The sequence below is a fragment of the Falco biarmicus genome, chromosome 1, assembly GCF_023638135.1.
Source record: "Falco biarmicus isolate bFalBia1 chromosome 1, bFalBia1.pri, whole genome shotgun sequence".
NCBI classification, from domain to species: Eukaryota; Metazoa; Chordata; class Aves; order Falconiformes; family Falconidae; genus Falco; species Falco biarmicus.
In genome coordinates this window covers 110,717,080-110,740,676 of record NC_079288.1, presented here as the reverse complement: position 1 = coordinate 110,740,676, position 23,597 = coordinate 110,717,080, and the positions used below count along the sequence as shown (strand labels likewise).

Sequence of the window (23,597 nt, the reverse complement as noted above, 5' to 3'; positions counted from 1 at the left end):
CTGGAACACTGGTTTTCTTCCATAAAGTAACAATAAGAAACAATCTCCCCCCAAATATACTACATATTTTCCTCTCCTGCTGATATTATGCTTCAAATTAGGAACAACAGAAGTTTCTACTAATGCTGTCAATCATGGTCTGAAAGTTTCTTTTTTAAAGATTCAAAACAAAAACCAGTTAATGCAATAGCTGTAAGATACGTGTTAGTTACACCAACATCTGCTTAGTACTATCATCCTTGCATAAAACTCAATAATCATGCATTCCATTTCTGCTAGCATACCCAAAGCTAATTTAGTCACATCTGCATAAATCATTCAATAATTCCTACAAAATTACACAATTCAATTAGTGAATCAAATGGGGACTGTATAATTCTCCCCCTTGAAATAAAAAATTACATCTTTTCTCTACCTCGATTTTTTTTGTACTTACTGCAAATTAACAGTTGTCTTTTCTTTAGATGTATATAGAAGTTTCAGAAGGATATCTAAAAGCCTATTCCGCAGTAGAATAAGATTAGCTGAAACAAGTCCTCCAAAATCATCCTCTGTTCCTAAAATTTTTTTTTAAAAAAAAGGGGGCAACATTTAAAATTAGGGTTTTGGAACTCAGGTGTTTTAAAGGCTATTCATAAATTCCATACATAAGCAAATGCAACCTGATCCCACTCAGTTGTGAGGAAGCCACACTAAAGTACATGGCACCCTGCTACATGCTCCTGAGAAATGCTTCATGCCCCATCATCGTTGTCACACAGTTTAGTCAGCTTGAAGAACGGGTAAAAAGGAATTGCAATAATTCTTAGACAATAATCTAAAGTGGTCCAGATTAGCTAAGCCAGTCACTCCAGGCAGTTAGAGCCATAAAAATAATCAAACACACGCCACCCCTACCCCTCCCTCCCCCCAAGACCCCACAACATGGTATCTGGGTAAACATTTTGCATTAGGCAGTCTGGAGAGGTGAAGGGGATGGGGTGTGGGAATCCCAAGGGAAAAACCTGATGCTTCCGAACTCCCTCTGAATCTCAGAAATGGGGAGAAAAATCAGTTTTCTTTTCTTTCAACAGATCCCCAAATTAATCATCAGTTGAAAAACACACTTGCTGCAAAACAAGCCAATAGATGCAGCTGAGGCCTAGCTTTACAGCTATTCTGCAAATCCCTCTTATTGTACATTATGTTCTCAAAAGAGTGATGTATGCAAAAATGAAGATAGATAAATGGTCACTTTCTGGGCTAAGGTTTTGTGCACAAGTCACAGACATGAACACAAAGCAACTTCTACAGCAGAAATACAGAACTGGTGAAGACTGATAACCTAAAAAACTCATGCCATTTGCCTAAAAAGCTTCTCTTTCCATTCCTGCCACAGCCTGAATTTCTCCCCAAGGTTCTTTAGTCCTCCAAGTAGGCAAAAAGCAGCTCAGGCTGTGATTAGCCTGGGGAAAAAAAACTATGGCTGGCCTGGAGTAAGAACACCAATCCAGATCTCTCTCCAGCATCCACTCCTGCTTTTTCACTAAAAATCTCTTATTTAGAAGGAACAGGAGAGGCACAGGGTGGGGGATAATGATGAATGTGCAGATTGCCTAAATCTTGTTCTTTGGGAAAACAAACCAATAAAGCTAACTGTAAAACAGAAACACTTGTTCCTCACTTGTCCCTGCGCACCAACATATTTCCAAGTGATCGAGAAATGTAGAATCTTTGAGCACTCTCTTCTAGTTATTTGGGTGACAACCACTGTGGGGCTAAAACACTTCTGTTCAGAGAGACTGACTGAAAATGCAACTGCATAAGCTTTTTTTCTTTAGGAACACAAGCGCAGAAATGGTTTCAAAACAGTTCCACATAAACATTCCCAAAGAACAGTAAAACTTTTTTTTTGCCTAAAAAAATAACTAGGCTGTCTTAGTTAATCCTTTCACTTCCTCCACACTGGGAGGGCAGATGCAGCTAGTAATCCACTTTTGTCTTTTTCCTCTCCCCATAAAGAAGCAGAGATGCACAGCTGATTTCAAGGAGCAAATGCAGGAAACAGAACAAAATCATGCAGTGACAAATGAAGGAAAACAAAAGAAAAGTACATGGGTTGTGCACTGCTTTGCATGCAATGCTGAAAACTAAAGTACCACAACTAACAGGCAGCCCCACATTATAACAAAATAAAAATATAGCTAACGACACTACTTCTACATTTTATGTATTTAAGCACAGAAGAGATCACAAATTATTTCTCTTCTACTGCTTCTAAGCCATGTCATCACTTACCACTGTCAAGCTTTTCTTCATTGTTTATTTCCATGACTACAAACTTCTCACAGACTGCAAATGTAGGTAATGTAGAAGAGATGAACTGCCCAAACCTTGATGTATACAGAAAAAACATCACTCATTGATATGACAAATGCACTCTAATTTATCAATAACTCAACTTAAATAGAAATCCGTAATGCTAGTGAGAGAGAGACACCAAAAAAATGTCAGCTTTCTCACTTCTGAATATTGAGGAAAACTGTCTCCATCTAAAACTACTACCCCTAAAAAAATTAACGTGTAGTAATTACTGGAATCTTTGCAGGCAAGTCTGCAGGTAAGTGACCCTGAAAATGCTAGGATTCAAGAAAGGAAACTAGGAGATACCGCCAAACCCTAGTAAAAGGAATATGACAAGTTAAAACAAAGGAAAACAAAACATTATTCTCTAACCGTTATAACTGAACAAGTATTACATCAAAACAAGTGATTATTTGACTCTGGTAAGACATTTATACCTATAGCTTGAGGTGATGTAAAACAAGGTCAGGGTTATCCAAGACAAGACAATGATGTGCCACTCAAAGGAGATGCAATATATTCCTCTTTCCTCTGGAGCTAACCTGAAATGGCCCCTAGCTACTATAACTTCTCCCAAGTTATACAGTATTTTTCATTTTTATGTCCAGCAAGGAGAAAAAAGAATAGTCAGATAGGCTGTTCCATAACAGTTTACGCATAAAATCAATGGGTTTATTCTTGAACCATTTTTTTGTCCTGTATGATTAAAATAAAGACAGGTAAGATGTTCAGGTTGATGCTTCTGATACTTTTAATTGTACTTAAAGTGAGAAGCTGAAAACATGACCCCTTGCATGCAAAGAACTCTCAAGCCCTGCAATACTTTATCCATTTCCATTATAATGAAATGGGAGATGAGGAAAAAGTTATCAGGGAGTTGAACTAATTTAAAAGCATTTCAAATACTCCTGTACATATGAACTGCAATAACTTACGTAACTTTCATCAGTCAGAATTAATACTACTGTATCTGACAGTCTTAAATTTTGTTTGTTTGTTTGTTTTTACAGAGTGATGATTAAGAAAAATCGTGAACTAAACATTTCATGCAGGAGAGTAATCAAAGCTGTATTTTAACCAGAAGTATCATTACATTTCATCTCAAATAATATTCAACAGTATTTAAGAAAAGCACTCAGTGCTTCACATGAACAAAGAAGCTGCAATACAGCCTGCAGAACATTAAGCCATTTAATCATTCAGTTAGACTTGGGTTAAGATACAAACTGAATTTAATATGCAAATCAAGGCATAAACAAAATTACTGCCTATATCTAGTTCACCCTAGTTCTTAGAGGAAAAAATTCAGTATATGAGCAGTTCATGTTACTTATTCCACAGCAGTATGATCCTTAAGTATTTTTGACCAAGATCACAAACGTTATGAATTATGAAAGGTGTGGGCTACCTGAGCAAGTCATAGCTGCTAGGGAAGCCTTGAAGCAAAAAGCTCAGCACATTACTAATTGCAGCAATAGTAGGCTGGGACAGAGACATATCTCGAAGAGTCAAGAGTAGTCTTGGGATGAGCTGGAATTCCCTCATTAACTTTGCGTTCTTTGCTGCTTCACTGAAAAAAGGAAAGAAAGGAGGTGGCAATTTAAAACTGGAGCATCCTCTACATATTGCCTAATCCTGTAAGTCTCATTACTAGGCTGGCATCGTTCTCATACCTTGACTCAGTAAGAAGTTCAATAAAGTGTTCAAATAATGACAGATGAAGCTCATAGGGTGCATGAAGCCAGACCTGAAATACAGAATAAACAATTAAATGTTTTGTACACAAATCCACTTTAATATTAAAAACTGACATTAATATACCAAAGGTTATAAAAAGCTTGAAGAGATTAAACCTGTGAGTATGCATGACGATTTACCTGGCCATTGTGCTTAAAAGCTCATTGCAAGGTTCTCAAATGTTTATTTTTCAACTTTAGAGAAGTATTAGGTATAGCAGCAAAGACTAAAGAAACACACATTGGTACCAAACATATTCTCCATAAGCCTATCACGCTGAAAACTTTTAAAGGAGCTTTTGACAAAAAAGCTACACAAGGAGTTATTGGGGTTTACAAGGCTGATGAGAAATGCCATGTTACGTTTATTTGGCTTAAGTGAAGACGTAAAATTAACTTACTGTCTTCTACCAAGATTAAACTCAAGGTCTTCCGTATTTTGATTTTTCTTTCTTATTTTTACCCAGCACTTCCTGCACACCATCTAAAATGATTTAGATCCTCTAAAAAAAAGTAAATATTCAATTGTTCAATCAACAGAAGTAATAAAAGATATAAAAGCCAGAAACTCCAGTTATAGCTGCAAATCTTAAGATTGGCTTGCTATCGAACAAACCATAATTAATACTTGTGCTCTAGTGTATAAAACTGGCTTAAATGAAAAGCTTTCTAGCTTTTGCTTTTCTTCAATCTTATAATCTAAAATGATCAGAACAAATCTTTTCATTTCCCTGTTTAGCATAAGAATAAGAACATCTAATTTATCCAATTGAAGTGAAATGTTTGGGTCACTGATTTCAGAATACAGAAATAAAATAAATAATTTTTTTTTAAAAAGCCAAAACCTGAGGCTTTTGGAAAGTTTCTGCTTAGTGACTCACAGGCCTATTACTTGCACATTTTTTAGTCTCTTTAAGTGTATTCATCCTCCAGTTGTTCTTGTTCCTCAGGGGGAAAAAAGACGACAGACATGAACTAGACAATACAAAATTGGACCTTTTGTACCGTAGTTGCTGTCTGAGTGACTATATACCATTGATGAAATTTCTCAGCTGGATCCTTTATGGTGGAAAGAAAAAGAAAGAGAAAGAGAAGACTACTCTTCAGTAGAATTCATGCCTCACTGTAAAAGGAGTTTGGCTGTGATTCACACTCTTCTCTCTGCACCTCTTGTAGATATAATATCTCCTATTAAGTCTACATTTAATTTTGTGAACACAAAGAAAGCATTATTGTAATTTAGAAGGTTTGTTAAAGAATAACTAGTTACATGATGCTGAAGAATTTGTTTAGACATGGCACAAACTTATTTCTAGTTTTAAAATTATGCCAAAAAAAAATATAAGGAAACTTTGGTGGGTGACAAATTTCCTCTGTATTAGAACCCCACTAAGGTTAAAAAAAAAAAAAAAAAAAAAAAAAAAAGCAGCTCAGATCTGCCCTTTTTATTTCCTCTTTCTTTGAGCCATTATTATAGCGTACTGCTGATCTCGGCAAGGGGGCGTGTTGGGTATATTAAAGGCGTTCAAGCTCTCAAAAAAACAAAGTTAATAAGGCCAGTTGTTTTTATTAAAATAAAGGCTATAGTAAGCAGCAAGAGTTTTTTCATAGACAAGTCCCTTGAAGTTTCCATGGGTGATTTGAAATACTCAAATAGACACCTAAAAAAGGGAATGCATAACTCCATAAAACCATTTGTGAAAGATGGACTTGCGCTATTAAGTCAGTATCTTATAGTTGGATTAGCAGTGGTAGTGGTATATTTATTTATTTATTTCAGTGTATGTGAATCAGAATACTTCTACTCAGTCTGTGTCAGGTACAGATAATGCCAAAGAAACAAAGACTAAACAACAAGTTCTACGCATCATTTATAAGATGTATGATAAAGTGATTCAATATGCTATGTTGAAAGTTTACCTCCTACTGTTATTTTCAGTATGTCTTTCACGCCTTGATGTATGTACTGCAGCAGAACACACAGGTTAAAAGAAATTGCTGAACAGAAAACTACAAAATGTACCTTCTAGAACAACAAAAAGCAGAAACATCTGAGGTACCCATTCATTGTTCCTACAGTGATTCAAGCCATATGGGCAGAAGTTACCAAACATCTTGCTGCTCAGCTGCTTTACTGTACTACATATGAAATAGTAACTTCTCAGGATAACAACCTAGTTCACTGTTGTTCAATATTTAAGGTGGGTTATCAGCATCTGACTTAATCACTACCCAGTATCAACACTTTTATGTGAAGCTTTACATACTTCAAAATCACAGAGCAGATCCTGGAAGGCAGCAGAATTTGGAATAATGGATGTCTCATGCCCGCTGTCGACAGTTCCCACCAAGGAAAAGGTCAGATGTAGTATGTGGCTGTTCAGAAGTGATCGTTTCTTCTTTAACAGCATTGCAAGCAACTTGAACAAGTAAACAGAAAAGGCATTAGTAGCCCACAAATGCACAGCAATGTTGTCTAAGCACAAAGAAGCATGGATGACATATCTGTATCCCTTTTGAGAAGGCCCTTAAAGTATGTCTGATAGTTGATAATCTTGATAAAGAAGCTTGAAAGTGGTATTACAGGTGATTAGAAAAGAGGCACATCCAGGACACCCACCAGCTCATAAAACAACCGTTGTACACTGCAGACAGTATCTAGGCCCTGAGGATTAGGCATGCACACACACACACCTCCCAGCTCTCTAGTAGTCACAGTTTAGGAGAGCACATGATACATTCTCAGATAGTTGTGTTCCTAGACAGCAACCGTGGACATGGCAAACTTAAATAGAACACCCCTAGAATACTGCATGCACAAATGAGAGGTATTCTGGCACCGCAGAAAAGTAGCCAGGACAACATAAATCTGAATAAGCCTGACTTTCTTTTTTTTGCTGCCCTTTGTGGCCCTCGGCATGACTGCAGACGTCACCCTTTCAGTCCTCGTTCTCGCTCTAACTTCTTATAATCTGGGTTGGGAAAGAACCAATTGCCAGATGTACTACAGGTATTTCTTGTCTTCTGATGCAAACTTGTTAAAACTCTCAACATACTGACCTGTTCAGCTTCACCATCCTCCTTGAAACATCACTAAAGAGATACAGATTTCTGGGAATCTCTTTCAAACCATGCTATTTGCTGAGGTCAATACAAGTGGAATGTAAGCTCATATGTGACGATCCACTAACTGCTTAGGGGGCAAAGAGGACACAGACTGGATTTGTTTGGTCAAAGCCAAGTCTGCGACAGGCTACATGCAATAATATGTTTTGCTGTAACTATACTAGCCATTAGCACTACAAGGTTTGTAAATATGCCACCCAAACTACAGCAGAAACTTTCTGCTTCAGTGAAGCAGTCTTCATAAGAAATGTAAAATGCATTGGTTATGTGAAGATCTTTTCAAGTAAGTCAACCAATCCTTCTGCATAACTGACTGCACTTTCCCCATCCTGATGGAGAAATAAGAAGCCTTCAGCTTGAAAGCAAACAGCATCACTAACTGTAAAGTCTGAGCAGTCTCCTTATTCCAGGAGGAGTCCACTTGTTCAGTTTTCTTCATGTGTCCCTATCCTCCTCTTTTCCTGGCAGATCATGGACACAGAAGCTCCCAGGCTTGCAGGGGTGTTTTCAGAGTCACGGGAAAAGAATCATCTAAATGACATTCTCGTGCTCTTCCTTGCTATTAATGAAGGCTCAGTTTCAGCAAAGCAGCTAAACGTGCACACTGCTTAGCAAAACTTTCCACTCTCTCCTTTAAAAGCCATCCTGAATAACTCATCTATGCTAATTAGCCAAGAGCTCAGTAAACTTAAGAGCAGAAACTCATGGTACCGCAACATAACAAGGAATTCCCATGGGAACTGCTGGCACAGAGAGTGAAATTCAATCAGCCTGGTCTGTTTTAAAACATTTCTTACATACCTGATAACCTCTGATTCTTTCCATTTCTTTGCTGGCTAATGGATTGCTCTTTACCACACAGACCAAAGCCTTCACAGCTGCATACAATCCTTCTACATCTGATGCCATGGCTACAAGTCCCAAAATAGCAGCAGCTCCACCAATGTACTGCAGTGTAGTGGCAACAGGCTTGGGGACAAACGTTCTTACTCCTGAGCACAGGCAGGAAAAGGAAGTTAAAAGTAAAATCAAACCTAATTTTTGTAGGAAATCATTGTGAATACATGCAAGTAATTTGCATTGTACCATTGCTTGAATCATGTAAAGAATCTTACTAGAAAAACTATGGCAACTCAGAAGAGGAGGTGAAGCAAATGGAAAATCATTTATGATCTAAGGTAAAGTATCAAGTATATTTTCATAATGGTAACCCATATAAACTGAAACAAGCATCCCATGTTAGTAAAAAAGATAGTATGTCCATAAAATATAAAAATGTTAAACAAATTTACCAACATACCATTAGCATTCATCAATTGTGTGATTTATCTTCTAGACCCAAGTTCTTATTGACAAGTAATTAATCATTTTTAAACGTAATAATTCTCAGATACTCAACTCACCCAAATATCCTATCAAAGCTGCACCAATGGAGCGTGCTGGTCCATTCAAATGCCCTGCTGAGTTATGCAGTAGCTTCACAGGTGTGGCATTTTCATGAGAAGAAATTGCCAGCTGAACAAAATAAGAAAAAAAGCAGGGGCTAAAGGGAAGAGGTTTTTTTACACTATCCTGGACATAACATGTATTTTCCTCTCATGATAAAGAGTAACATGTAACAGTATAGAACTAAGCTAGAGTCATTAAGACATTCTGTAAAGTAAAGAGAAATCTCCAGTCTCCAAAGCTTAAGGAAGACAAATCTAACTTTAAAAATAATCCCACCAGATCACAGAATGGTTTGGGTTGAAAAATCATCTAATTTAATCCCCCTCCTGTGGGCAGGGCCAGCTTCCACTGAATCAGGTTGTGCAAAGTGTCATCCAACCCGACGTCAAACACTTCCAGGAATGGGGCATTTACAGCTTCTCTAGGCAACCTCTTCCAGGGTCTCACCCCCCCTTGCTATAAAATGTTTTGTCCTTAGGCCAAATCTAAACCCATTTTTTACACAGTTTAAAGTCGTTCCCCCTTGCCCTGTCACTACATGCTCTGGTAAAAAAAAAATATATCTCCGTTGCTCTTATAAGCCACCCATATGTATTGAAAGGCTGCAACATCTCCTCAGAGCCTTCTCCTCTTCAGGCTGAACAACCTCAACTCTCTCAGCCTTTCTTCATAGGTTTTGAACAAATAATTTACTAACTTCTAATGTACTTTGAAGTAAAATGTAAACCAATATTCTGGTTTCCAAATCCAAATCACAGTCAGAGGACTAAGCCATCAACTTTGCTCATCTGCAACAGTATAAGTATTGTTCAATGATATAAATGTAACTTTTTCAACAGGCGTACAACTGCCATCTACATTTCAAAGCCAAAATACTTCCAAAAGGTGCTAAGATACATAGCTACTACTAATTCCAAGAATGCAAGTAAAATCTAGGAGTACAATCTCCCTCAATTTTTAAATTAAAAAAAAAAACAACATGACAGTGATTATGGACAACTCTTCTGACAAGTATTGTTCCTAGTTGCATTGAGCAAATTGCTTTGAAAGGAGTTAACAGAAAGGAACATACAAGTAGTACACATTAACCAACTGATTTTCCAACATACCTGTTTGGCAATAGCTTTACTATCCAACTTGTTGTAAATTTTCCTTATTTTTGCCACTGTAAATGAAGAAACTGACAGTGCATAGAGACCAAAAGAGACCTTCTCTTCTGGTACCAAAGATACTGGAGATGGGTTGATTCCTTCAGACTTTGAATCTTTGCCTTAAAGACAAAATAAAAATTCATTTCAGTAATAGCACTGTTTTTCTTTCCAGTTTCAAGAGTAAAATCTTACACAAAAAGAATAGGTATCCAAGAAGGGTTTTACACACAGCTGAGACTGTCTTTGCATACTTGCTTGCTGTATCAAAAGAGTAGTTTCATAGCATATGAGTCATGGAATGAATCTGCTATTTAAGATAAAAGGGCACTGCACAGCAACACTTTCTTTCAAGAAGGTCTACAATATTAACCTGTAAGGGCAACTGGCAGCCTGTGGCTTAGCCAACCAATAGAAGATGTGGTTTCCTCATCCAAATTTTTGGAAGGCAACATTACTCCTGTACTCAATTTGCATATAGCCGAAGGGCTGTTCACTTCCCTTCCCACCCAAAGGAAAAAAAAAATACTCAAAAGAACAGAGAAGTACTTGGTACATCTGCATCTTTGCCTGTGACAACAGGCTTTTTACAACGGTTTGCTAGGAAAACCGCCTTAGAGAATGGTATAACAGATGCAAGACTGAATAAAGATCAAAAGGCCCAGGAATTGAAGAGAATATACAACTGATCTTTAATATTTTGTATCTACTGCTCTGGAAGTGGATACTTCCTTTGAGGCACTGCAAACACTATGATTGACAGCTGTCTACAATGCTCAGAGGAAGCGTGCAAAACTCAGCACCTGAAAGCTCAACATAGAGATTCACTTCTCCATCTTCAACTCCAGGTCAAAAGGTGACTGCAACTCCAGTGAAAACCATTAATGGAATTTAAACACCATGAAGGCTCTGAAATAAGTGAGAAGCTCTGTGTCTACATAACTTGTCGTACCAGGGTCAAGCCTCACTTAAGACAGAGTTTCAGAAGTCTTGGTTTCCCCATAAATGAAATCCTCATTGGATCCTCTGCTCACATGGATGCCCTGAGAACATTCCTCCATTTCAGCGAACAAAGGAATTCCTTCTCCTGAAATAGTAACTGCTCTCTAAAGGGTCTTTCCAAGACTTAAAGAGTATCAGGTTTTTCATTTTGTTTAAACACAGGACAAATTCTCAGAAGATGGCAATCTTGCTCACTGAAAACAGGGACAAAACTTCCAAAAGAAGCACTGCATGGGCAAAAGGCAAGTCAGACAGTTTCCCCGTAAAGGGCAACAGCTGACGACTGCAAGGACTCTTCTCCAGGATTCCCACAAATAATCATTACACTAAGCAAAACTAAGCATTTTGGAAAGAGAGGCCAAGATAAAATGGTAACATACAGAGCTCATACTGCACCCCCTATCAAACTCCTTAGGGTTTGGCACAGTACAGAATGTGAACAGAAACTTAGCCCCAAATAAAAACACGCCCTTTGTTCTGGAGCACACTGCTCCTGAAATACAATGAACTGAGCAAAGTTTGTGTGGGAGAAACACCACACTGGGAAAAGCCAGTATGCTAAGAAACGAGGAATTCTTTTACTTTACTGTGGGCTTCCTGGTGAACATGGCCTTAGCATAAAGGCGGGAAGATATTTAATTCTCAGAAGTGAAACAACAAATTCACGTTCGTGGAATTTGCTTTGGCTAATTCAGTACTCAAACCCTGGACACCACCAGTCAAAATGCCTTCCAGGAGGAATTATAATTGACTAGCAGATACCTACAGAGCTGCCTGCCAGGTTTGTCTAGCTGTCAAAAAAGTAAGTATGTGACACAGATCCATACATGACAAAATCCAGCTCCCTTAAGTTTTTCACTCAAGATGGAAAAGGAAAGCTACCTTCTTTTTCATGACACTTCACTCTTTCACAGCCTGAACATCATTTACATTTGGAGATGTGGGGTGGCCTGTCACCACTCTAGGGAAAGCTTTCACCATGAAAAGTAAGACTCTGCGCACTCCCTGTACATACTTTTGTTTTCCTACCACTCTCATCACTCACTGCCTCTTTCCTTGAGATGGTGACAGTTTCTCTTCAGAAGAGCTGGGGAACATTATGGTCTTCATGGGGAAAGACAACTTGACACATTCCCCATTTTTACTTGTGTTTCACTGGAAAGCTTTATGATAGCCAGGTAAAGCAGAGAGCATCTTCTGACATAATACTGATGTTAGTGAGGAGGTCCTCTAACCGCACAGGAAGACAGGGAGCTCTACAGAACAGGACAATTTCACTAGTGACCATGTATCTTACTAGAACTAATGAACAATCCATTGTGTGATTATTTAAAAACAAACTCATGGACACACATTTCTAACAAGATTATTCACATCTTTGTGTGTTGTACTCCCCTCAATTTCAAACTAGAATACTTAAAAAAATTGCAGTAGAGTTGCCCATATTTGTTTTCAACAAATGCTTAAAGACTACCTGCTGCACCACAACCCCTCCCTGTTTGGTTTTTTTTTTCCTCAGTTGACCTATTTAGGCCCTATAAAGAATGATATTTCAAGACAGCTGTATTTAAAGTACAGAATATATACCAGATTTGCAAATGCGTGCTATCACTAGAGACTGACAAGTTAAAATGCCTTTCCAATTTCGCTTTCTACAGGTAAGTGTAATATACAGTATGATTAATGACAGCTTTATGCATTTCTAACTGCTTCAAAACCAAAGCAAGGAATACAAGCACTTCTATCGTACCTCGTACAAAAACTACCAGAACTAAGTTAACACAGTAACGTGGATTTCTATCCTCTGCAATAGCAGCTATTAATCTTCTTCCTATGAACAGCTAGCTTTTCCTCTCTGCTACCACATAATCTCTCACCTCCTCTGCCAATATGCACACAAAAGGTTCCACTACACCTAGGACAAGCTACTAGTGCTGCCATGTGAATTGTACTTACATGGTACGTATACTGCTTGAAAGCTTCCGACGTAATTTGGTCCCAGCTCATAAATGGTGCTAATACCTGGGGCAGGCAAAACTTCCTCCAGGAAATGCGTAGGGCCCAAACGCCACACTAGCGAAGAGAGCTGGCGCTGTGCGGGTGGCGTACCAATATAGGCATAAACAGTGCTGACTACAGGTGGGTTGGCAGAACCAGACCCACTAGGGCTACTATGAATGTAGTGAAGCTGTAAGGAAGAAAAACACAGTGAAGTTATTGAGGGAGCACGGGTGCCATGAAAAGAAAGAAGGAAGGTCAGAAATTCAGGCAAGCATTTTGCAAACCAGGGCATGTACCAAATGACCGCTATGTAACACATGGTGTTCTGATGACATACAGCAAAAGTCAGTGAAGAACATTAAACAGAAGAGAAATATATAGATAAGAAGTTAAGTGGCTTTCAAAACATGAAGGTGTGCATGGAAACACAGAATGAGAACATGTGAGTTCTGTGCTTAAAAACACTGAAAAATGGGGCTGTATCTTGATTCTAAAAACATGGTACTCTATGACGGTCATTATTTTTTGCGAAAGAAGCAAGACTATCTCAAACTTGTGCTCTTCCTCCTTCTTATTCATCCAGTGAAAGCATGCCTTTGATAATTATACTGTTTTGAGCTAAAGTGCAAACATGACGAAAGCCATTTGGTAAGATTTCCAGATGACAATAAAACAAACGCATGCATAAGATGCTGGCCTATATATAATGACAGTAACAATCTCACAGGCATTTTCTATCTACCTCGTAAAAATTCTGTTACCAGCTATTGAATGTAGTCACATATGGTCACATACATGCTCATGTGTTACAGCTATTAACAAAACAAGTAAAGTTACTATAGCCCTCTTTCTGCAAAAGAAATACTGAAAGGTAAGCGTAGAAAGACAAAACATTGTTTTACTTATAGCAGCGCAGTAACACTAGTGAATTTACACCCCACACCAGGCTTAGCTTACTCCCTTAATACCCACACCTGCCAGGTGCCAATTAGTCTTTGGTTATCAGTTACAGGTCAGGAATACTTTGTGGCCAGCAGACAGGTCCACAGTGCTCTTCACTGCGCCCTGCTTTTGGTCTCCCAGTTTCCTCACCTATCAACAAAATTTTGACGTTTACAACTAAGCGTGTCTTATCTACACTCAACTAATAACAATGCTAGACATCTCAGTGGCTATCACCAGCAAAGGGATGCTATTTCTGGAGTGGCAAGAGGGTTCAGAACAGAATAACCTGAATAAATTGGTAAGACCACCTTATTCTTTAATCTCCCTATTATTCAGTTAGATGTCCTACATGGTTCTGGGTAAGTCTTCTTCAGCTCTTTATGGTCCTTCTAATTAACCTAGGCAGCAGCATGGCTGTGCCACACTTGCCTCACATTCAATGCAATGTGTCCACTTCACTTAAGCATTACTATTGCTCATACCTGAGAAAGTATGCATTATCTTCTCTCCTTACCAGGACTAGGGCTGGCTCAGACCTGTGTGGTGGTTTGGGTTTTTTGGGGGGTGGGGTCATGTGTTGGTTTGTTTTGTTCTTGTTTTGTGTGGGGTTTTGTGGATACATATATGTGCAGAGAGAGAAAAATCACTCCAACCAGTAAAAATGAGTCTGTAAAGATCATTTTACCTTAACAGTATTAACAAGCTGTCCATCAAGGTAGAGTGCAGCTGTGCTGTTCTTTAGCATGCCTTTACTCATGACCAGAACTAGGTGATGCCACTGGCCTTCCACAATGAGGTCACCACAGCGGAAACGGGCACAACAGGGAAGAATTTCATAAAATGATGATTCCTCACTGAAGTCATCGACTAAAGGAAAAGTACCAGTTAGTGGGCACCAGCAGAAGTGTTAAAAGAAGCTTGAAACAGACTAACACGTCATCTGACTTTACAAAAAACAATCTACAGCAATACATTAAAGCCAAATTTTTAGAAAGCACATAGTTAACACAAATACAATTAACAAGATATGAACAACCACACAATTAACAAGACTTTTTGAGAAAGTATTCAGACCAAATTGTCATAGTTTGACAGGATGAACATCCTTAAATACTTGCACATTATCAAACTAGTATAGCCTTGGTAGTATCACCAACAGGTCTCCTCTTCCTTTACCTTAATTTTTATCCAAGAAAGTTCCCAGGATAATTTCAGACTTTTGACAGTTCCATTTTACTTTTCTGCTTCTACCCTCCCTTTGAAATTTTATCTGGAAGAACTAGTTTGCTCAAGTTTTTACTGACATTCTCATACCGCCATGCAAGTCACAGAAAGATCTTTTTCTAATTTTTTTCTGAAAACCTTTTTACAGCAGTAGTCAGCAGTAATAGGTGTCTCTCCGAACCTACAGAGCTATTTTTCACTTTTCTCACACTGTGGAAAGAAAAATACCCATACTTCCCAGACTTTCTTCTCACAATTTTCCCTGCTCCACCAGGGTTTCCTCCACAAGCCCTGCTACCTGCTCCAGTGTGGTCCCCTCCAGGGGCTGCAGGAGAGGCTCCAGCACCTCGAGTGCTCCCTCCTCTCCTTCTGCTCTCACCTTCCTGTCCTCAGGGCATTTCTTCTCATGCTTTTTTTCTTTACTCCTCACTCCATGCACCCTCTCTCACCCATGTTTTCCCAGAGGCACCACCAGCCTGGCTGCTCTGTTCAGCTGTGTCTGCAGGGTGGTCTGCTGCAGAGTTGGCCAGAACCAGCCATATCTGGCACTGGGCCACCCTGGCCTCCTCCCACAGAAGCCCCCTCTTGTCCCACCAGCACATGGCCACAGACACTCAGTATAAGCTTGCCACTACCTTGCTTAAACCACCAGGGTCATGCACAAAAGAAGATGCAAGTAAAAAGAGAGCCTTTCAAAGCATCTGCATCAGAATCACACTAAATTACAAAGCATCAGCGAAGTTGAAGATGAAGCTGAAAGCCTGAGGCTTTTTTCCTTAATAAAAACCGCAAATACGATGTCTGGCTAGTGAGACACACATCAAGCACAGGCTGGAGGTAACTGTAACTCAAGCCTCAGCACAGTGGCTTCTCTTCTTCCCTTTTTGCAGTTCTAAGGAAAATGAATTTTCTGAAGCACTGCTACTGAAGGGCTCGCTCAGAGCTGAGACATTTCTGCCCAAGTCAAAACAAAGACTTCACAATGTCTCATCCATTCCACTCCAGAACTGTAACCACAGCAAGCTGCCCTTGCCTTCCCTTCGCTGTATCAGCAGCAGAGCCTGGGTTGTAAGGCCACGGACCTGATTATGATGGACACCAGCTGCTGTGGGGTGAGGTGAGCTGCACCCACAGCTCCATCAGCCACCCTTGCACCAACAGATGGAAATGTCTGCTTATCGTGAAAATAAGGAACATTTCGTGACAGTCTGCTTCATTGTTATTATTTTTAAAAGACCAAACAGTTATATAAATTCTTTATTAGTGCTTGCTACTCAAAAGGAAAGAACAGAAGCAGGAACAGATTTTTTGATAACCACTTGTTGGTCTGGTGAAGAGCTAAGCCTGAAACATAGGCAGGAGACTGCCCTGCTCCTTTCAGCTCCTCCACAGCCATGGTGTATAAACAGCCTGTCAAAACTGACCATTTTTGGAGGCTCTGATGGAGGACAAGGCAGGAGACAGGAGATAGCTAAGCCTGAACTCCCGTCCCTGGCACTGATAACGTGCTCTAGCAAATTCAATGGCCTCACCAGCTTCACTTAGGTCTTCACTGCACCTCCTGTAATTTCACCCTTGATAACACATACCAAATGAAGCTACAAACTCTTCATGAAAACTGATCACAGCATCAAAACCTGAAGTGAATGCCTCATCGCCTTCAAATAGCCCTCCAGCGTTGAGGCTAACCACACTGAAAAACCTTCACAACCTGTTAGTTTATTATTTCCAAACTTCTTCAAAGCAAAGATAAGTTAACATTTCCACCCCAAAATATGATGTCTAAAGTGAACGATACAAAGGTAAAAGGCAAAAGCCTTCCAAAACCAATGACATAATCCATCCTTCAAATCTGTTAATACTTGAGGTTTGGCAAAAAAATTTCTTTATACACAGATATCAAATCTTCTTTGGAAATTATAAAAGCACCTTGATTTCTACATGAATGTTTACATTTTGCATTTTTCCACTGCAAAATACATTAGGAGTTGGTGAAGCTACAACTCTAGTTCCACCACACACAATTCTTCTAGATACTTGGTGCTGTCACATCCCCATAATATTGTCAAGATTAGCTGATGACATGACACAACTCTTACCATAATTTTGAAGCAATTCTTCTTTAGTTGAAACAATCAGTGATCGGTCTTTTGCTGAGAGAACAATGGCAAGACATACATAATGCTGCTCTGAGGAGTTTGCACGCCGCACTACAGTAAGAAGTCTCACAGGATGGTTATTAGGAGGCGTACTAAAATGTTCAATACAAAACCAAGTTGAGTAGCTTAAACCAGATGGCGGTGGGAAAAATCTTTCACCTAAAAACAAAAATGAAAGCCCATTATATATCTGCAGTAGCTAGTACTTAGGATACCTATTTGTTGTTCTTCCTTTTTTCATATCTGCTCAGTTGATACCAGCTGTGCTTTCTCAAACTTTTCCTTCACGGACTTCAACATTATTTCTTTAATTTTTGACTCAAACTTGGAGGAAAAGCCACAGAAACCTAGCTCAGAGGGGTTTCTTTCAAAACAAAGCAAAGCAAGAACTGCACACTATTCCCTCCTATTCTAACAATAAAAACCAACTCTGAACCTGTGCTTGTTCAGAACAATCTAATTTCAGTTCCCTACACAAAAAAAGTGGATCAGGCCATCAGAAACTAATATCATGACGAGATGTTTCTTCTATACAACTTGCTGAAGAAGCCTTTGTTGAAGAAGATCTCTCTACCACATATATCTGACTCCACTTCATCTCCTGGGGTGTTCCCACAGAACAAATAGCTCACAGACTTCAAGTACTGCCTAACACTATTTCAGTCTTACTGCAGTAAACCTTCAACTTAGTTTTTAGAATTAACACCTTTTCTAAGTGATGAAGTTCAATTAGCCCCATAGCACACCAGATTCCTGTAGGGTGATTTCTGTAATGATGTGTGTAACTACACCTGTAATAAATTCAGTCAAGAATTCAGCATAACAGAGCCATGAGTACAGCATTACAATTCATTCCATGTTTCCTACGCTCTTCACACTACCACCTCAACCTGTTCTTAATGCCTCCAGGTTCATTATTCATAGGCTTCTCCGTTACAATTTAACTTTCTGCTGAAAGCCTTGTACTTTAAAGCAATCACATTTGTATTTTATATTGCTTTTCACTGACTGCGGGGCAAAAAGCAACAGAAACTCACACACAAGAAGTTCTCAATTATGAGTGTACAATGTCCAACACCATATTATCACTTCATGGCTAAAAAAAAAATACAAGAGAACTAAACATCAGATACAAAACACTGCTAACAGTCATACTCGAGTACTTACCAGTTCCAATTCCACTGACAACTGCACCGTCAATAAGTCCTGTTGTAACAGCATTATTTGTAGGTGCATTATGGGGAGCCAAACTTGGCAAGAACAGGCAGCTGTTAAACAGAAGATTAGTAATACACTAGAGTTTATGAAAGTCAGTATAATTGGAGTTCAATACATGCCAAATGTAGCCTAGGTAAGTATACCATCACTTTCCTTGACCACACGTATTCATGAAAAGTAGAAATGAATTCTCAAGATTTCTCCTTGTGAGGCTGAATTACCTCCAGTGCAAAGAGCTTTGGCAGTGTATGTCTTTGGTGCAAAGGTGCAGAGACATATGCCCATGTGGCTCCATAGGGTAAGATGCTCCTTTGTGGGCAACCGTAAGCTGTTGCAACCTTTGAGATGTTCAGGACTCTCAGAGAGACTGGATTAGCTAAACGTTCAAAGGGTCTGGTAAATGCATACTATGCTGTTCTTATTTTAAGTTACGCTCTCACATTAACATTGTATTCCACCAAATTAGCTATGTTTGGTCCTTACAAGAGCCACTGATGCTGTGCACACAATGAAAACAGATACAAGGAGTACCTCCCTCAGGTACTAAAAGATTTTAAGAGCCCAGACAGTTTCAGTGAGCAGCCTGCCTGAGATGGAGTGAATCCCCACAGGAATTCAGCTTCCAGTTTGTATAGACTGCCCTACTGGAGGCAAAATGATATTCTTCCACTTACTGAAGAACCATCATTTTGTTGACATTTACACCTGAGCCAGCTAGTTTAAGTAGCTGGGTTGCCTGACAGAACTAGGAGTTATTCTGTTCTCACATAAGCTATAAAAGAGTTAAACTTGACCACCCATCTTGAAAGTAACAGCAGTCCATGGTTCCAGCAACGGTGTTAAAAGCATGTTCTCTTTAAGCAAATAATTTGCAAGGATCCACCAACTGTTGAATTCATGAAACACTCTGGCACTTTAAAATAGATGAAAAAGTTTTTAGATTATCTTTTTTTACATTGATTACAGCAGCCTTCCTAGGTGACTTGCTGAAATTCTAAGAAGTCACAGCCGCGTTATGTGGATTACTTTAGGACATTACCAGCACCTACAAATCTCCTCAAGCAACCACAGTGACAATTCATTTTGCTAGCCTATTTCAAGTTCTTTTCTGGTCCAAAACATTTTCTTTTCTCTAGTGAAGGATGCAGAACAGAGCTCTGAGCAACATTTATTTTCAAAGAAAGCTCTGTCCCTGACTACACTGGATATAAAGCCTACATGGAAAATGGGTGCTGCACGCCTGTAGAGGAATGAAGCCGGGTTAATTAACATTGATAATATACAGCTGTGGGCTGGCTTCAGGGGCCGGGGCGGGGGGGGGAGTTGAGAGCCAAGGAAGAAGTAGAGAGAGGAAGAAGCAAGAGAAGAGAGAGTGCTTCTGGATGACGTGAGATGAGGGGAAGGTAGCAGAGGGACTGGCATGAAGAGTGTGTTGGTATGAGATGGTAAAAGACCGTGTTGCAGCTTGATAGCTTGGAGAGTGCTGTGACACACTCTTACTTCGCAAAGCTGAACAGAGAATGCAGAGCAGAGCTCCCATATATCCAGGCTGGACTCTGCTCTCAGACCAGTCATCCCAAATAAACTGGGACAAGTGCACTAAGATGAACTGGCTCTGTCAAAGGCCACATCAGAACAGAAAAAAGATTTTAGTAGTAGTATATATAATAAAAATATGAAGATGGAAAGAAAAAGACAAGATGAACAATTCTGTCAGGTCAAACTGTTTCTGGTTTTATGAAATTTTAGCACAGTTGTGGAAAACCGATCATTTCCACCTCTTCTAAGTTCTTTTAAAAACCATTGAGGAGCTACTCATCTCAAACAAGAATCTGTCACACACTTTTGGGCTTCACATCAGTTGTCATTTTTGGTGGTTCATGTCACTAAAAGCCTTTTAATAAAGCTTCTAGAGTCAAGGTTTTTAAGATTTTAACCAAGCTTCTGGGAAATTCTGAACAATTACTTATTTCAGGTGCCATTCCCAATTGTCTTAACTTGCATGTACCTCACAACACTGCCTTCTCTGAGATCCTGGCTTTCAGCCTATTTGCGAGCCTCTGCCTAAGGACCAGTCACCAGGCAGTTAAGGAATGCCTGTTCCATATAATATTGGTCTGAAATTTTATAGCAATTTTTGAGATATTTACCCTTAAGCACAGAACAGAATGAGTATTTTGAGGTTTTTCTATTCCATTTTTACAAACAAAAAGACAAAACACTTTCCTTAAATAGAAGCTGAGAAAGGTGTCATGTTTTCATCTTCTGAACAGTCAAGTTAAATCATATTACATGATACTCAAAGTGCCTTACTCAGCAAGTGTTTAATTAGAGAGAAAAACTGTAAGAAAAGGTGATACTGCATACTAAAAGAACAAAATGAGTTAAGCATTATATTCAGGCTACACCTCCAGCTAATAAACATTTTTTTCCAGTTATTTGGACTCAACATAACTCCCTTCTCTGCTTTACTTGTATTTCCAATTTGTCCACTTCTGCATTTCCAAGTTCTTCAGCAATTTTAAGTGGGTTACAGAGCATTTGAGCCATCCAAATGTTGCGCGTAAATCCTAGCAACTAATGAGTTTCTGCAAGGGTATGTTGGTGTTCCTTTGATTTAAAAAGGCATGTGAAATCCAGAACTGAGAACATACTATCAACATTTAGATACACACCTACTTCTAACTTCCACACACAGCAAGCAAGCATTTGGTTTCAAGGCATTAATGAATTACAGAGTGGAAATTTAAGCGGCTTGAAGTACTCCTTTCTTTTCTTTAAAGAATTAATTTGTTTCTGGTTTGCAAACAGTCCAATAAAAACTACAAGTATTTATTTGAAAGAAGAAAGTAAAACATTGCACTGTGCCCCATGTTACTTGGGAGAACTGTAGGACCTTACCCGAACCCTTCAAGAGACGTGTCAAACTCGATGAAGGCCGGCGTAACTGATGATCCATGAAGCCTGATATCATGTGGGGTTGTCATGGAGACCAAGCACTTCACTCTCGTCAGGGGTACTGTGCTCCCTTCTACTGGCTTGAGCAGGCTCTTGCTTATCCGATAGTGGCTGTCTTCATGCAAACCGAAGACGCTGTCAGAACCCAGACCTTCCATTGAGGTAACCATGCTATCTACAGTAGAAGCCAAGAAACAACACAGCATTGCAAAAGGGAGGCATTTTTAGGCTATTTATTTGGACTTTTCAAGTACTGCTTCCAACACGATAGCTGAATTGTCAATCATCATCGACTAGTCCTGCCTTTCAGTTAAGAAGATGATGAGTTGGGAGTATTGCTCTCATTATAAAAACATTCAGCTGAGGCAGAGAGATGAGTATCTTGTGCTAGGTATTACAGAAAGTCTGTGGTAAAACCACACAGAAATATGTTGACACATAGAAATAAATATCACATGCTTTGGAAACTTAACAATTGATTTCTTTGTACTACCTTTTACTGACACTCTCATAATACTACATGAACTGCTATTCCCAAGCTCTACAACTCATGGATAATAACAGGAAAGAGCACATGTTGGAAGAGAGGTTTGAATCGGCTGGAGGAATACATCAGTTACATTCAGTGCAGTTTATCAGATTGATTCGTTAAATGGCTGGAAACCAGAACTAACTTTCCAGTGTGAAAATCAGAGCTGATGCACAACTGCTAAAAGAATATGATGTATTCTATCAGATGGATGAACTTCCATGACAAGATACCACACAAAATTATGATGAAAATTACTACTGCATATGCATATGTATATATATCTATAATCTAGGAATATCCTATGAAAATGCCATGTGAATACTTTCCCAAAGTGTTAATTTCAGGACTAAAAATGACACACACACACCTTTTTCTTTTTTAAAGATGATTTACATGTGTCCTATTTCTTGGCAATTTTTAAGTTACTATGTGCTACTAATTCAACACATGCTTACCACATACTACTAAAGAGTTCAATTTTAAGATACCAGGAAAGTACATATATTGAAAGCAAGCAATGAGTAAAAACATTACAAATATTTGCCACGAAAAATTAATGAATAGTTAAAAAGGGACTGCTCAACTTTAAATAATTAAAAATGGGTGTTCCAACTCCAAATTCTACCTCTTTATAAGAGAAAATATTATTAGATTGAAATTCTGCCAGATTAGGTAAATTGCGCTCTTTTTTCTTTTTAATTCTCACTATTAGTGATGCTAACAATGAGCCAGGTTCTTCAGTCTAGCTGAAATAAATTGAATTACGCTTACATGTAGGAATTTAAGTTATTTTATCTGACATCTTATTGAACCCATGAGAGACACTACATAGATTTAATGACATGTGACGTACACATGAAAGTATCTGGGAAAAATATTTTTCCTTTTACTGTTAAATAACTACAAATTCAGTATCTACTCAAGACTTAAAAGCAAACTACTACCATATTTAACAGTCACTGTTCCTAAAGTAAAACATTATAATTAACTCACTGGATATAGATTAAATACAAGTACTACGTTCCCTCTGCTTTTAGAGATTTTCCCAATCAAGCTTTTCTGTTGATTTTCCATTCAGACAAAGCTGAGTGAAGTTAAGTTTTTATGGATGCTTATCTACAAATTTTACGTAAGTATGCAATTGGGGATGTCAGTGAAGCATTCTTTACAAAAATTCCTAGCACTTCAGCACCTACTTCTCATCTCCGGTTCAAAACTCAGTGAGCTGGGTTTATGCACTCGGTACTGTTTCAACAGCTTTTTGTCCCAAGCTCCGCAATTCAAAGGATTTCCCAAGCGTAAAAATTCCCTAAGAAAGAGAATAAAAAAATTTACAGATCATTTTGTCTAATTATTCACCCAGAATGGCACCCATTCTAATACCATTTTTTAAAAAAGGTAGTAATTACTTGTAATAAATGTCACTTTTAACTAAGAAAATTAACTAATGCATAATTACAAGAAACACATTTGATCCTTCAAAACCATTCAAGTTTTGAACATATGCTGTCAAAAGTTGACATTATTTCAACTAACTGAACAATTTCACTAAAGCTCCCAATTCCCTTCTCTTAATTCCAAAGACTTGGCAGGAGGCTCCCGCATCCTACAGGAGAACACCAGGATGCTCACCGATACACATTTGGCAAGCTGAGCGCATCTGGAAGGCAGACCAGAAGGCTGAAGTGAGTGAGTTCCATATTGTTTTACCTATGTGTCCTATTTAGCTGGGGGATCACTTCACAGCTATCAACAT

General features: G+C 38.8%; 1 protein-coding gene across 4 annotated transcripts in view; it reads right to left on the bottom strand.

Annotated features, from left to right (window-relative positions):
- The window catches only part of WDFY3 (WD repeat and FYVE domain containing 3), a 185,233-nt gene that overhangs the window by 51,495 nt on the left and 110,141 nt on the right, over positions 1 to 23,597 (bottom strand). For all 4 annotated transcript variants that reach the window (XM_056360682.1, XM_056360704.1, XM_056360693.1 and 1 more), the window contains 14 exons: positions 23,038 to 23,150; positions 21,253 to 21,484; positions 18,301 to 18,401; positions 17,074 to 17,292; positions 14,436 to 14,617; positions 12,761 to 12,992; positions 9,764 to 9,924; positions 8,609 to 8,720; positions 8,007 to 8,197; positions 6,347 to 6,499; positions 4,017 to 4,090; positions 3,752 to 3,913; positions 2,278 to 2,372; positions 437 to 557 (listed from right to left, as the gene is read on the bottom strand). In XM_056360682.1, coding sequence (XP_056216657.1) covers positions 437 to 557; positions 2,278 to 2,372; positions 3,752 to 3,913; positions 4,017 to 4,090; positions 6,347 to 6,499; positions 8,007 to 8,197; positions 8,609 to 8,720; positions 9,764 to 9,924; positions 12,761 to 12,992; positions 14,436 to 14,617; positions 17,074 to 17,292; positions 18,301 to 18,401; positions 21,253 to 21,484; positions 23,038 to 23,150 — 2,148 coding nt within the window. The remainder of the gene's footprint in view (positions 1 to 436; positions 558 to 2,277; positions 2,373 to 3,751; positions 3,914 to 4,016; positions 4,091 to 6,346; positions 6,500 to 8,006; positions 8,198 to 8,608; positions 8,721 to 9,763; positions 9,925 to 12,760; positions 12,993 to 14,435; positions 14,618 to 17,073; positions 17,293 to 18,300; positions 18,402 to 21,252; positions 21,485 to 23,037; positions 23,151 to 23,597) is intronic.